This window comes from Equus asinus, chromosome 3 (genome assembly GCF_041296235.1).
Source record: "Equus asinus isolate D_3611 breed Donkey chromosome 3, EquAss-T2T_v2, whole genome shotgun sequence".
In the NCBI taxonomy this organism is placed as follows: Eukaryota; Metazoa; Chordata; class Mammalia; order Perissodactyla; family Equidae; genus Equus; species Equus asinus.
The window spans coordinates 54,823,943-54,839,214 of NC_091792.1; the positions used below are offsets into that span (position 1 = coordinate 54,823,943).

The following is a 15,272-nucleotide window of genomic DNA, read 5'->3' on the forward strand; positions in this document are numbered from 1 at the left end:
ATTGTATGATTCCATGTGAAATATCCAGAATAGGCAAATCCATAGACATAAAGCAGATTAACGGCTGCTAGGGACTCAGGAGAGGGGAAAAGAGGGAGTGGCTGCTTAATGGGTACAGTGTTTCCTTTTGCAGTGATGAAAATGTTCTGGAACCATATAGTGGTAATGGTTACACAACACTACAAATGTTGTGTACTGAATGTACTGAACTGCACACTTTAAAATGGTTAAAATGATAAATTTTATGTTATATGAATTTTACCTAAATTTTAAAAAAAGTAATGTTTCTTCTAAGGATTTCCCTAACCACTCAAATCCTAGTTGCCTTTACTAATATCAGTTGGGTGTACATCTTACCACACTTCTTCTTTAAATTTACATATACATGAGTACATATATAATAATTTTACATAGAATTATCATAGTATCATTCTAATATATGGAAATGCTTTTTTATTCAATATAATTTTATTTCATTAATCATTCAATATTTTGGACATATTTTCATATTAATACATGGAGTTCCATTTTATTCTTTTAAGTGCTGCATACTATCCATGATGCAGTATACAGAAACACAACAGTACTTTTAACCACTTTCTTATCAATGATAAACTTTTTTAAATTATTTGCCATGATTCTACTGCAATAAATTTTCTTGCATATGCTTCTTTATGTCAATGCCCAAGTCCAGACCACTACCTGTTTTTATAGATAAATTGTATTGGAACAGCCACTCTACTGTTTATGTATTAACTATGACTGCTATTGTAGTACAAAGACAGAATTGAATAGCTGCATCACAGATCATATGGCCTACATAGCCTAAAATACTTACTATCTGGCCCTTTACAGAAAATGTCTGACAATCCCTGCAATAAAACATGGTAAAGGAAGGAACTTTGTTACTTTTTATGAAGAAAGCATAACAAGAATACCGAAATACGACAATGATTTCCCATAACAAAAGGGAACTACAGGTGACTCTTGCAAGTATTAATACAAAAATCCTAAAATAAAGTATTAGCAAACAGAAGTACATTAAAATAATAACATATCAAGACCAAGCAGAGTTTATTTAAGGTATGCAAGATGGTTCAATATTAAGTAATCTATTACTATAATTCATTATAGCAATAGATAAAACATTTATATGAATGGTTCCATAGAGGTTGAAAAGTCATTTGACAAAACCCATTCCTGATTTTTTTTTAATCAGTAAAATATGAATAGATACCTAACTCAGCTAAAAAGTAGAGTCATGCCTAGTTTAGGGTTAACATTAAAATTATCTTCAGTAAAGTCAAGAACAGGACAAAGACACCCCCCATTTCTAATATTTAACATTGTATATAATGTACTAACCAAAGCAATTGGAGAGAAAGAAACCAGTGTTAAAAAAATTGAAAAGACATAAAGCCATCACTATTTTCATATGATGTGATTGTGTATCTGAAAAATACGAAAGATTCAACTGAAAAGCTATCATGAACAATAGTAGAAATCAATAAGACAGAGGGATACAAAACCAATATAAAGAAATCTACAGTTTTAATATATACAACCTTTTAGTTACAAGATCTCATAGGAGAATGGGCACCATTTATAACATCAAACAAAAGATAATATACCTGGGAATAAGCTTACCAATAAAAGTGTAAAACCTAGATAAAGGAAACTCCAAAACTTGATCAAAAAGAAAGGCCTATCATGTGCTTCTTGGACAGGAAGAACATAGCATGTTGATTTTCCCCATGTTAATTTATGAATTTAACATCCTGATAAAATACCAATTGATCTTTTGGGGGAGGTTAGGGGAAGGTCGGCTAAATTTAATAAGTTCTAAATTGAGATAAAAAATTACACAAGCAAGAATAGTCAGGAAAAACAAAAAGGAAAAGCAATGAAAATGAATTAGCCTTAAATGATCTTAAAATATATTTTACATTTTAATTAAAACAGTATGTACCAGCATACTGAATAAAGGCTAATGGAACAGGAAAAAAAAGTACAAGAATTTCAAATAATTAAGAAAATTCAGTACATACTAAAAATGGCATTTTAAATCTGTGTAGGAAAGATGGACTTTTTAATAAATGAAACTGGAACTATTGGGTAGCTATCTGGAAGAAAACCAGAATCCATACACCAAGTTAAACTGCAAACAGATCAAAGGCTTAAATATAAAAAGTACCTACATAAAAGTACTAGAAGAAAAGATTGAAAAATTCTTTGATAACCTTAGAAAGAACAAAGCTTCTCTGAATAATTACCAAAATTCAGGTAAAGATGACAACTTAAAAAAAAACACTTCTGCACAGCAAAAAAAAAAAGAAACATAAATGACCAAGAGGGAAAAAATAGTTGCAATTTAAATAATAACCAGGGAAAATATCTCTACTATTTAAAGATTTCTTACTAATTTATAAAAGACCAACAACTAAATTTTAAAAATGAGTCAAAGATTTAAACAGAGAACTTACAGAAAAGGAAATACAAAGAAAACTTAAACATTTGAAAAGGTGTGCTCAACTTTACCACAATAAGAGAGAGATTAAGACACCAAACAGAGATCCTATTTTTTACCTATCAGATTGGTAAAAATCAAAACTTTGGTGATAAAAGTTTGGCAAGGCTGTAGGGAAAACAGGAGGTTTCATACATTCTTTCCTTATATACTAGTTGATTGCTGAGCCCCATGATTGTAGTATCTATTCAAAAATTAAATTTTTTAATACCGTAATATAATAGGATTGAATGCAATATTAGGTTATTAGAGTACATCTTAAAAAGGTCTTATAAAAAGGGACCCAGGTTTTGAAATGTAAAAAAAAGAGGTAACACTTCGGTCAGAATAGCTATAATTAACAAGATGGGAAACAACAAATGTTGGAGAGGATGTGGAGAGAAGGGAGCCCTTGTACACTGCTGGTGGGAGTGTAAACTGGTGCAGCCACTATGGAAAGCAGTATGGAGTTTCCTCAGAAAATTAAGAATAGATCTACCATATGATTCAGCTATCCCACTGCTGGGTATTTATCCAAAGAACTTGAAAATGCAAAGGCATAAAGATACATGCACCCCTATGTTCACTGCAGCATTATTCACAATAGCCAAGACTTGGAAGCAACCTAGGTGCCTATCAAGGGACGAATGTATAAAGAAGATGTAGTATTTATATATGATGGAATACTACTCAGCCATAACAAATGATGAAATTCGGCCATTTGTGACAAGATGGATGGCCCTTCAGGGTAGTATGCTAAGCAAAATTAGTCAGAGGGAGAAAGTCAAATACCATATGATCTCACTCATAAGTAGAAGATAAAAACAGCGACAAACAAACACATAGCACTGGAGATTGGACTGGTGGTTACCAAAGGGGAAGGGGGACAAGGGAGGGCAAAAGGGGTGATTAGGCTCACATGTGAGGGGATGGACTATAATTAGTTTTTGGGTGGGGAACATGATGTAATCTACACAGAATTCGAGATATATTACGATGTATATCTGAAAGCTATATAATGTTATAATCCAATGTTACTGCAATTAAAAAAATTAAAAATTAAAAAAAAAGAGGCAACATACTCTGTTTCCTTTGTTTCTTTTATCTCACTAATCCACACGTCGATAACAGTGCATGGCAAGCTACCATCTTTGTTGACTCCACTTGGCTCTTGTAGAACTTCCGTTTCCAAGTCATCAGGTTCTGAAAAGCAAAAACATCACAAAAAACATATTTTGAAGCAAAATTCGTTTAGAGAAAACTGAATAAATTTTCCATAAATTACCATCACCTAGTTTTAGGCGAATATGTTAATTATAACAGAAAAAATTAAATATTTTATCTCTAGATCTTTAACCTTGTTACTGTGTTAACTCTCTAGTTCAATTATTTCTGAAATGATAGACTTTCCCTTTGCATTTTCACTGTAGTAAAAACACCCAAAAGAAATATTGTACACCCTATATTTTTCATTATTACACAAAATTTTCTCTTCATTAAAATTTCAGTAACATGTAAATTGCTTTAAAGAAGGGATAAAAACAAGTTGAAAGAATAACGATATCTGTGGTTAGAAATATGGAAGGAGAATAGACTGTAATATCATTGATTAGTAACTGACAGGAAAGTTCGATCATCAAAATCTTTCAACCCAAAAAGAAAACAAATTCTATTAACCTGTACTTTTACAATGATATTGAGAACATAACTGAAGTGCACTAAATCTATTTTCCTAGACCCTCAAATAGTTAATGATTAGGGTGCTACGTCTGTTTACTGGTGGTGGCTCATATTATACCTGGTAGATCTTTTCTGAAAGTATATAGGAATAAGAAGAGAGTTTCTTCCTTCATCTGTGAACTCCTCTTTTTCCTCTCCATGTCAGATTATTAATACTATCTTGTTTAAGCCACCATCACCGCCTCTTTTTTCCTGAAATCCAGATAATCTTTCCTTATCTATTTTAAAAGTTTCCAATGAGCTGTCCTATTTAGAAAGATAATCGATATTGTACCAATCCTTAAAGTTTCTATCTTTCAGTAAAACGATTTTTTGTGGTCACTCATATAAGGTAAGCACTTGGGGCAGGGGAAATCTTTTTTATTTATTTTTTAATGAATAACCGTTCTCTAGTACCTTAAGCCATTTCAACATGACTCATTCTACAAACTATAATTGTGACTGTTCTGGCTGCAAAGTCTAAAATATTTACTATGTGGCTCTTTGTAGAAAAAATTTGCCGACTCTTGCACTAGGCTATATAGCCTCTATTATATGCCTAACAGAGTTTTGTTTTTTTTTAAAGAAAAGGCAAAAGATATCTACTAACTATGATTCTAATGAATAAGACTATTTAAGTTACTGTGGTGAAGTAAAGGTGGTCACACATATAGAAAGGTCTCTGATAGTCCTCTCATCTAGAGTGGGGCTCTGTTTCCTTTCTCTTTGAATTCGGGCTGCCATTGTGATTGCCTTGACCAATCGAGCACAGCTGAAGTGTTCCAATGCCAGTCTCAGGTCCAGCCTTTCAGAGAACTGACAGCTTCTACCTTGGAATCTGGAAACGTAAGCCACCAAGAAAAAAGTTTAGCTATTTTAGAAAGACCATGCGGCAAGGCCCTGAGACTAAAATGAAGGCGAGGGACCCAGCTGAACAGGTCCAGCTGATCCCTGTCAAGTCACCATGCATGGATGGGAGTGACATCAACTTGTACCCTCCAGATAAGCCCAGCTGATAGCTGAATACCACTGAGTGATACCAGCTGATGCCACATGGAAGAGGAAGAGAAGACCCTTCCCAATTTTTAACCCACAAAAGTGAGACATAAAATAAAGTAGTTATTTTAAGTTTGGGGAGTAATTTGTTTTGCAGAAATAGATGACTGAACTAGAATTTTCTATCTGAAAACGAGGTGCTGACATAACAAAAGCCTAAAACATGTGCGCTGGTTTTGGAAGTGGGCAGCAGGCAAAAGTTGAAAGGGCTTCAAGGAAGCTGTTGGTGAGACACTAGCCAGTGAAAAAAAGTTATTGGAGGCTGGAGAAAATGTAATTTTTGTTATATAGTGGCAGAAAATTTGGTACCTGTGATAACAAAGACAATACAAAGGTACCTAATAGGTTCAATGACCTAGCTACGGAGCTATCTAAGCAGAATGTTGAAAATAACAGCTAGCTTCTAGTAGCCTCTGATAAAGTACAGGAAGAGAGAAATTAATTGAAGAAAGAACTGTTTAGTTTATGAGCAGACATTAGAAGAGAAGCCCAAGATAATGCCTTTTAGGCAACAAAAGCTTCTCAAGGGAAGACGTGGCCTCATGATAAACACTAATTTTAGGGCAGTAAAATGCGGTTTCATGGCAAAAATGAAGGGTGTGACCATAAGACCTTTTGTTATGGCACAGAAAGATTTAACGGCATGTCTCACAGACTCTCTTTGCTGGACAAAAGGATTTCTAAGAATCTCAAGTGTACTATCTCACAGCATCTTCACAGATAACTCAAGGCAAAGAATGGCCAGTCTCAAAAAAAAAAAAGTGGTTTTTGTCTAATATCGTGAATATCAGTAATATTCATACAAAATCCACAAATTAAGAAAATTTTACTTGCAGAAGCACCACCAGCTTGGATTGAAGGGAAAAGACACAGTTGTAAGAGAAGAGCCCTTGAGGACCCCAACTTTTGGTATAAAGGAAGCAACCTCTCAATGCTACTCCTGGCTGGATTTCAGAATTTCTATGGAGCAAGGATCGCTATGTGCTTCCCATTTTCCTTTTTTTTGAAAAGGAGTCTCTATTCCTGTTTCACCATTTTATCTTAGGTATATAGAAGACAAGTAACTTCCTTTTTTACTTATAGGTCTTCAGACCGAGAGTAACTGTACTCAAAGAACTGTACCCAAGGAAATTCATCTGTACATAGGACTGACGTTGATAACAACATCTTCAGACTTTGAGCCAATGTCATAATAAGATGAGGGTTTGAGAAAGGGTAAATGTATTTCACATGGGGGAGAACGTAAGTAATTTTTGGTCAAATAGCAGATTACGACAGATTAAAGATGGCTGCAAATTCTTTAACAGTCTCACCTTTGAGAGGTGGGGTCTGTTTTGCCTCCCTTTGAATTCAGGCTGGCCTGTGACTGCTTTGACCAAGGATGTATAGTGGAAGTGATATTGTGCCAGTTCTGACACTAGCTTTTAAGAGTATAAGCAACTTTTACCTAGTATCTGTGTGCCCTGGGCCACCATATAAGAAGAGGGAGAGGGGCCCAGCTTAGCCCAACCCTCTAGCTGTACCTGACAAGACACCAGTTAAGCCATCTTGGACCCATCAGACCAGCCTGGCTGACAGCTGAATATCAGCAAGTGATCCCAGAGACAAAAGCACATGGATTAGAAAACTCACATTAGCCAAGCCTTGACTCATTCCTGACACACAAAATCATGAGATATAATAAAACGATTATTGTTTTAACACTAAGTTTTGGTATGATTTATTACGTAGCAATAAAAAAAAACAGACCTGTTACTAAAAGTACAAAAATAGTGAACCTAATTTGAGATGAATCACCCAAACATATACACATATTTCGATGATTTGTTTATGAAGAGCTGTTTATAAAGAAGAAACTACAGTATTATTAAATCAAATATTGCTCATTTTGACCAATTAAAACGTACCATCCAAATTCCCTTCTGATTTCAATGATGTCTGTGGAGATGCCTCATTAAACTTTGGACTATTTGTCTCAACAGAAGAATCAACAGTAGCTAATGGGTTCATTTCAAGTGAAATAGATTTTACTTTTTCTTCTCCAGTAATAAAAGGTTTGTAATTCTCCCCATCAGGAGAAATCTCTGAAACAACAAAAAAGGAAAAAAATCATACTACATTCTCAAAACGACTTGAATTTTATTTGTAACAGCATTTACAGCAAAGTTCAGTAACTGCATTTTTACAACAAGAAATTACTGGTTAAGCTCTGTTATGTATTAGAAATTAATAAATGTTTAAAGTAGATGATAGCTGAATTTCATCTTAATTATACATAATGATTTCTAAGGTAGTTAATATACAGTTTACTTTTTCCTTTCAATGAAACTGATATATGTGTCAGAATGGTATTTTTAAAATTATTACCTAATTATTTTTGCTTGTTTCTGGTAATTGCTAATTACTTCGAATTGTCAGAAACTGCCCATATTTTTAATTGATGCCAAAGAGAATGGATTTACTTCAGAACAACTTATTAGAGTTACCTACAAGACCCCCAGGTGACTCCCGTTCATTCCTTGAAGATGTTACTTTTTAGCTCACTGTCAAGAGATTGCCCCAACACTAATTCTGTCTTAACTAAGTTAGTTGATTTCCATACGTATGTCAATAATTCTTCCAGTATTTGGGCTTTTCAGTTCCTCTCTAACGATCTTATCTTTACCGTACCTCAGTCACTCTAATGGTCATAACTTGGAGACCCTGCCATTAAGTTCAGCTCCTAAAAGTGTTGTGTTAAATATTTCACCTTCTAATTTCTAACATCTTATTTTTCCACTTAGCTCCCTCTACTACCCCAACTCTAAAAAATGTTACCCCACCAGTATCTACAACACATTGATCTTGCCACATTTTCTCTCCCCATCACCCCCATTAAAATCTATCTAAAGTCTGTCATTATAATCTTTCTCTTGCATACATCCTCAACTCATTGTACTCACATGCCAAAATCCAAACTCCACATAAATTCAATTTTCTGCCTACTATGTCTGCACACACATGGCTGAAATGAGTGGATAAAAACAGAGATCCTTGCTCATTGGTCTCAATTTCAATTCATTATCACTAAAGTCAAGTGGGCCCTTTGTGTTGCCTGCTGTCCTACTAGATATAACACTGGGTTAGCAGGAACTGCCCCTGGTTCAGTTAACTTCCTTAGGAAAAAAAATTGTATACAGCTATGTGTGAGTTGTTTTACCTCTTATTTCTTTCTAGTCAACAGAGGATAAAACTATAGTGCTGTGCATGTTTTGGAATATCTTTCCTTCAACAAGCTTCATCAACAAATTGTGTTTTTGCTCATTCAGCCTTACCATTCTGCTATAAAATCATGTCTATTAAGATAAGGAACAAGGATGCCAGAGAGCATCATTATTATTAAAGATTGCTTTGGGGTGTCTAACAAATACAGCAAGAAGAAAAAGGAATAATGAGAATAATATTAAACAAAAAACTATTTCTTATACTGATGATATAAGCTGCAAATCTGGAATATCTAAGATGTCAAGGGAAAAAACTTAATAGATTTAAGAAAATAATTCAGTAAGGAGTTTGGATATAAAATTTTACAAAGACAAAAAGAATGAATAGCTTTATTTTAACTAGAAATAAGAACACAGAAAGGGAAATGGAAAAAATATATCATCATAATAAAGACAAAAATATAAACATTATATAAGAATAAATTTACCAAAGAAGTTTAGAAATTAAATGAAGAAAACAAAATGTTACTGGCAAACACAAAACGAGATTGGTGCAAATAGAAAGACAGACTTAAAATCTTGAATTTAATAGCATAAAAATGATACTACAAAAATCAACATATAAATTGAATACAATTCTAATCACAATACCCAATTAGATAAAATGAACTTAAAATTTGTTTGGAATAATAATTGTCTAAGAATAACCAAGAAAAATATTTTTAGAATTCCAGATAGACTAAAGACTTTGTATATATGCATGTGTGCACATACTTGCATGCATACATGTGTCTGTTCTCTGCCTATTTATCTAATCTAAGGATTTGAGAAAACTTTCCACCCAATGAAGGAAATTCAGAACATAGAAATTAAAAAGGCAAACTGGCAAAAAAATTACCAAAAAACCCTGAATGGCTAAAAATAGCATAAAAATAAGTGAAATAGACAGTGACGTCAGCATCATGGCGGAGCGAATTCTCTTGGCAATCTCTCACCTCCATGATACAATGAAAAAAATATTCACACTCCAACAGAGGACATCCACACAACACAAAAGACGTCTGAGAGACCCATGCAACCATACGTTGGAGGTTAGAGAAGCTAGAGTGCCCCTCAGAGGAGGTGAAACAGGGTAAGGGGAAACAGTGCTCCCTCCCCAAAAAAAGACTGTGATCTGGGACTGCGTGCAGCCTCCAAGAGGTATGGAAGGGAGGAGGGGATGCTCATTTGCAGAACATCAAAGATCCCTGAGGTTCCTCGAAGTCTAGGGGGAACCCCCTACTGAGGTGAAAGCTGTTGGGTGGGGGTGACCTTATCAAGTCAACATCCCAAGCGAGCAGATAGCGAGAGCAGTGAGTAAGCCCACGAGAGTACACAGAAGAAAGCGTCCCTCCCTGACCCTCCACTCAGCAGTGTTTCCAGTGCTTTGGATCCTAGCAGACCCAGAGGGCTCAGGGTATGCAGCTCTTGACCCACAACCAGTGGTGACAGGTGGTAACTGCGACCAAATAATACCAGGATGCAAAAGAACAAAGGCACAGCCTATAGAAGTATCAAAAATTATATTAAATCTCTAGGCTATAGAGAAAATGTCAAGTACTAATAAATCAGTCCTGAATACATAGAAATATGTAATCGAATAACAGAGAATTCAAAATAGCTATCATCAAAAAAAATCAATGAGCTAAAAGAGAATGTAGAGAAACAATTCAATGAGTTCAGGAGCTACTTCACAAAAGAGATTGAAACTATAAAGACGAATTCAATCAGAAATATTGGAACTGAAAGACACAATCAATGAGATAAAACAAAATATGGATTCTCTGAATGCTCGTGCGGATGTCACAGAGGAGTGAATCAGCATAATCGAGGATAGACATAAAGAAATGCTCCAGATACAGGAGAGAGAACTAAGACTAGAAAGAAATGAAGAAAGTCTCTGAGAACTGTCTGACTCAATTAGGAAATGCAACATAAGAATTACAGGTATTCAAAAGGGAGAAGAGAAGGAGAATGGAGTAGAAAGCAAAGAAATAATAGCAGAGAACTTCCCAAACCTGGGGAAGGGGATGGAAATCCATGTGAAAGAAGCTACCAGATCTCCTAAATATGTCAATGTAAAAAGACCCACAGCAATGCAAACAGTGGTGAAACTGGCAAAAGTGAATCACAAAGAAAAAATACTAATGGCTGCAAGGCACAAGAAAATAACCTACACAGGAACCCCTATCAGGCTTTTAGCAGATTTCTCTGCAGAAACCTTACAGGCTAGGAGAGACTGGAATGACATATTCAAATCCTTGAAGGACAAAACCTTTCAGCCAAGAATAGTCTATCAAGCGAAAATATCCTGCTGTGGCAGGCATCCCACATATAAAGTTGAGGAAAATGGGCACGGATGTTAGCTCAGGGCCAGTCTTCCTCAGCAAAAAAAGGAGGATTGGTGGTAGATGTTAGCTCAGGCTTATCTTCCTCAAAAAAAAAGAAAGAAAGAAAGAAAAAAATCTGAAGACAAATGAAAATGAAAACATACCATACCAACTCATATGGTATATAGCAAAAGCAGTACCAAGAGGGAAATTCATTGGAATACAGGCTCACCTTAACAAACAAGAAAAATCCCAAATAAGCAATCTCAACCTACTCCTGACTGAATTAGAAAAAGAAAAACAAACAAATCCCAAAGTCAGCAGAAGGAGAAATAATAAAAATCACAGCAGAAATAAATGCAATCGAAACAAAAAACGCAGTAGAAAGGATCAATGAAACAAAGAGCTGGTTCTTTGAGAAGATAAATGAAATTGACAAATCCCTAGCCAGACTTACAAAGAAAAAAAAGAGAGAAAGCTCAGATAAATAAAATTAGAAACGAAAGCAGAGAAATAATAATGGATACCACAGAAATATAAGGATTATAAGAGACTACTACAAAAAGCTATAAGCCAACAACAATCTAGAAGAAATGGATAAATTCTTAGACTCTTACAATCTCCCAAAGCTGAATCAAGAAGAAATGGAGAATCTGAATAGACCAATCACAAGGAAAGAGATTGAAATAGTAACCAAAAGCATACCCAAAAATAAAAGCCCAGGATCAGATGGCTTCCCTAGAGAATTCTACTAAACTTTCAGAGAGGATTTAATATCTATTCTTCTCAAGCTATTCCAAAAAATTAAGGAAGATAGAATGCTTCCTAACACATTCTATGAGGCCAACATCACTCTGATACCAAAGCCTGAAAAGGACAACACAAAAAAGGAAAACTACAGGCCAATATCACTGATGAACATAGATACAAAAATCCTCAACAAAATATTGGCAATCCAAATACAGCAATATACATCAAAAAGATCATACATTATGATCAAGTGGGATTTATACCAGGGACATAGAGATGGTTCAACATCTCCAAATCAATCAATGTGATATATCACATTAACAAAATGAGAAACAAAAACCACATGATCATCTCAATAGATGCAGAGAAAGCATCGGACAAGATCCAACGGCCAATTACAATAATAACTCTTAACAAAATGGGGATAGAAGGAAAGTACCTCAACATAATAAAGGCCATATATAACAAATCCACAGACATCACCATACTCAATGGGGAAAAACTGAATTCCAGCCCTCTGAGAACAGGAACAAGACAAGGATATCCACTATCACCACTCTTATTCAACATAGTACTGGAGGTTTTGGCCAGAGCAATTAGGCAGGAAAAAGGAATAAAAGGAATCCAAATAGGGAGTGAAGTGAAACTCTCGCTGTTTGCAGACAACATGATCTTATTTACAGAAAATCCTAAAGAATCCACCGTAAAACTATTAGAAATAATTAAAAATTACAGTAAAGTTGCAGGGTACAAAATCAACTTAGAAAAATCAGTTGCATTCTATACTCTAATAAGGAACTTACAGAAAGGAATTCAAGAATACAATTGCATTTACAATTGCAACAAAAAGAATAAAATATCTAGGAATAAATTTAACCAAGGAGGTGAAAGACTTATATAATAAAAACTATAAGACATTATTGAAAGAAATTGATGATGACATAAAGAGGATGGAAAGACATTCCACGCACATGGATCAGAAGAATAAACAAAGTTAAAATGTCCATACTACCCTCAAAAATCTCCAGATTCAAAGAAATCCCAATCAGAATCCCAATGACATTCTTCATGGAAATAGAACAAAGAATCCTAAAATTCATCAGGGGCAACCAAAGACTCCAAATTGCTAAAGCAATCCTGAGATAAAAGAACAAAGCTGGAGGCATCACAATCCCTGACTTCAAAATGTGCTACAAAGCCATGGTGATCAGAATGGCATGGTACTGATACAAAAACAGGCATACAGATCAATGGAACAGAACTGAAAGCCCAGGAATAAAACCGTACATCTACTGACAGCTAATCTTCGAGAAAGGTGCCAAGAACGTACAACAGAGAAAAGATAGTCTCTTCAATGAATGCTGTTGGGAAATCTGGACAACCTTTTGCAAAAGAATGAAAGTAGACCATTATCTCAAGCCATATACAAAAATAAACTCAAAATGGATCAAAGACTTGAAGATGAGTCCTGAAACCATAAAACTCCTGGAAGATAATATAGGTAGTACACTCTTTGACATTGAACTTAAAAGGATCTTTTTGAATACCACATCTTCTCAGAAAAGGGAAACAATAGAAAAAATAAACAAGTGGGACTTCATCAGACTAAAGAGCTTCTGCAAGGCGAAAGAAACTAGGATCAAAACAAAAAAACAACCCACCAACTGGGAGAAAATATTTGCAAATCATATATCTGACAAGGGGTTAATCTCCATAATATATAAGGAACTCACACAACTCAACAACAACAAAAAAAACAGCCTGATCAAAAAATGGGCAGAGGATATGAATAGATATTTTTCCAAAGAAGATATACAGATGGCCAATAAGCACATGAAAAGATGTTCAATATCACTAATCATCAGGGAAATGCAAATCAAAACTACACTAAGATATCATGTAACACCCGTTAACATGGCTATAATCACTAAGACTAAAAATTATAAAGGTTGGAGAGGGTGTGGAGAAAAGGGAACCCTCATACACCGCTGGTGGGAATGCAAACTGGTGCTGCCACTATGGAAAACAGTATGGAAATTCCTCAGAAAACCTAAAAATAGAAATACCATATGACCCAGCTATCCCACTACTGGATACCCAAACAACTTGAAATCAACAATCCAAAGTAAGATATACACCCCTATGTTCATTGCAGCACTATTCACAATAGCTAAGACATGGAAGCAATCTAAGTGCCCATCGACTGATGATTGGATAAAGATGATGTGGTACATATATACAATGGAATACTACTCAGTCATAAAAAAAGACAAAATCATCCCATATCAACAACATGGATGGACCTGGAAGGTATTATGCTAAGCAAAATAAGCCAGACTGAGAAAGACAAACACCATATGATTTCACTCATACGTAGAATATAAAGAAACACATGGACAAAGAAAACAGTTCAGTGGCTACCAGGGGAAGGGTGGCGGGGGGAAGGCACAGGGAGTGAAACAGAGCATGTATATGGTGACGGACAAGAAATAATGTACAACTGAAATTTCACAATGATGTAAACTATTATTAACTCAATAAAAAAATAGAGGAAACAAAAAAAAATAAGTGAACTAGAAGAATGTGGGAAAAAATGTGATGATAAACTAGATAAAGATTTTCAGTACCAGATCAAATATTCACAAGAAAAAGATTGGCAATGCAATATAAAAAAGGCAAAGAATAAAATACAATTTACAGAGAAGTAAGTCAATATGGCCAAAAGAATATGACACAATAAAATTCACTCACAATCAGAAAATCACAAATGAAATCAATGAAATACATCATTTATACGACTGGTAACAATAAAACAAGAGATAATATTGACAAAGCCTGTTTAATATTTGAAACTCAATCAGTGCTATGTGCCACATTAATATAAGGCAGAAAAATCATATGATCATCTCAACTGATTCAGAAAAAAAGTTTGATAAAATTCAATGACTCTTCGTAAAACTGGACTAGAATTCCTTAATCTGATAATGGATATTTTTTTAAAAACTTGAGTTAATATGATATATTCACTCCCTTGAATCAAGAACATGACACTTCTATTCAACATTCAACTGAAGGGTGTATTTTGAAGAAAAGAAACTGTTAATTTTAGTATAGCCCAGTATATTTAATCCTTTTATTTACAGTTAGAATTTTTAAGGACAAGTTTAAAAGGACAAATCACTAGAGGACAAAATATATTTACAACACATATAACTAACAAAGGGTTTCTATCCAGAATATACCCACAACTCCCAGAAACCAAAACAAAATCAACAGAATGGAAAAATGTGCAAGACAATTGAATAGACACTTGACAAAAGAAGATATAATCTTGACAAGGACTTTTTGGGTATGACACCAGAAGCACAAGTAACAAAAGCAAAAATAAACAAGTGGAACTATATCAAACTAAAATGCTTCTGGCACAGCAAAGGAAACAATAAACAAAATGAAAAGGCAACCTATTGAATGGGAGAAAATATTTGCAAACCATATATTTGATAAGGGGTTAAGATTCAAAACACATAAGGAACTTACACTTCTCAATAGCCAAAAAAAAAAAGTAAACTAAAATGAATTTGCTATTATTAATTAGTGATAGCAATTTAAAAATGGGCAAAGGAACTGAGTAGAAGACTCAAAAGAAGTAGAACTCAAAAGACGACATAC

The 15,272-nt window shown here is 34.6% G+C and overlaps 1 protein-coding gene across 12 annotated transcripts in view; it reads right to left on the reverse strand.

Moving 5' to 3' along the window:
• Positions 1–15,272, reverse strand: part of NEK1 (NIMA related kinase 1) — a 220,342-nt gene that overhangs the window by 33,187 nt on the left and 171,883 nt on the right. For all 12 annotated transcript variants that reach the window (XM_070505065.1, XM_070505062.1, XM_070505061.1 and 9 more), the window contains 2 exons: positions 7,189–7,365; positions 3,589–3,709 (listed from right to left, as the gene is read on the reverse strand). In XM_070505065.1, the coding sequence (XP_070361166.1) occupies positions 3,589–3,709; positions 7,189–7,365 (298 nt within the window). The remainder of the gene's footprint in view (positions 1–3,588; positions 3,710–7,188; positions 7,366–15,272) is intronic.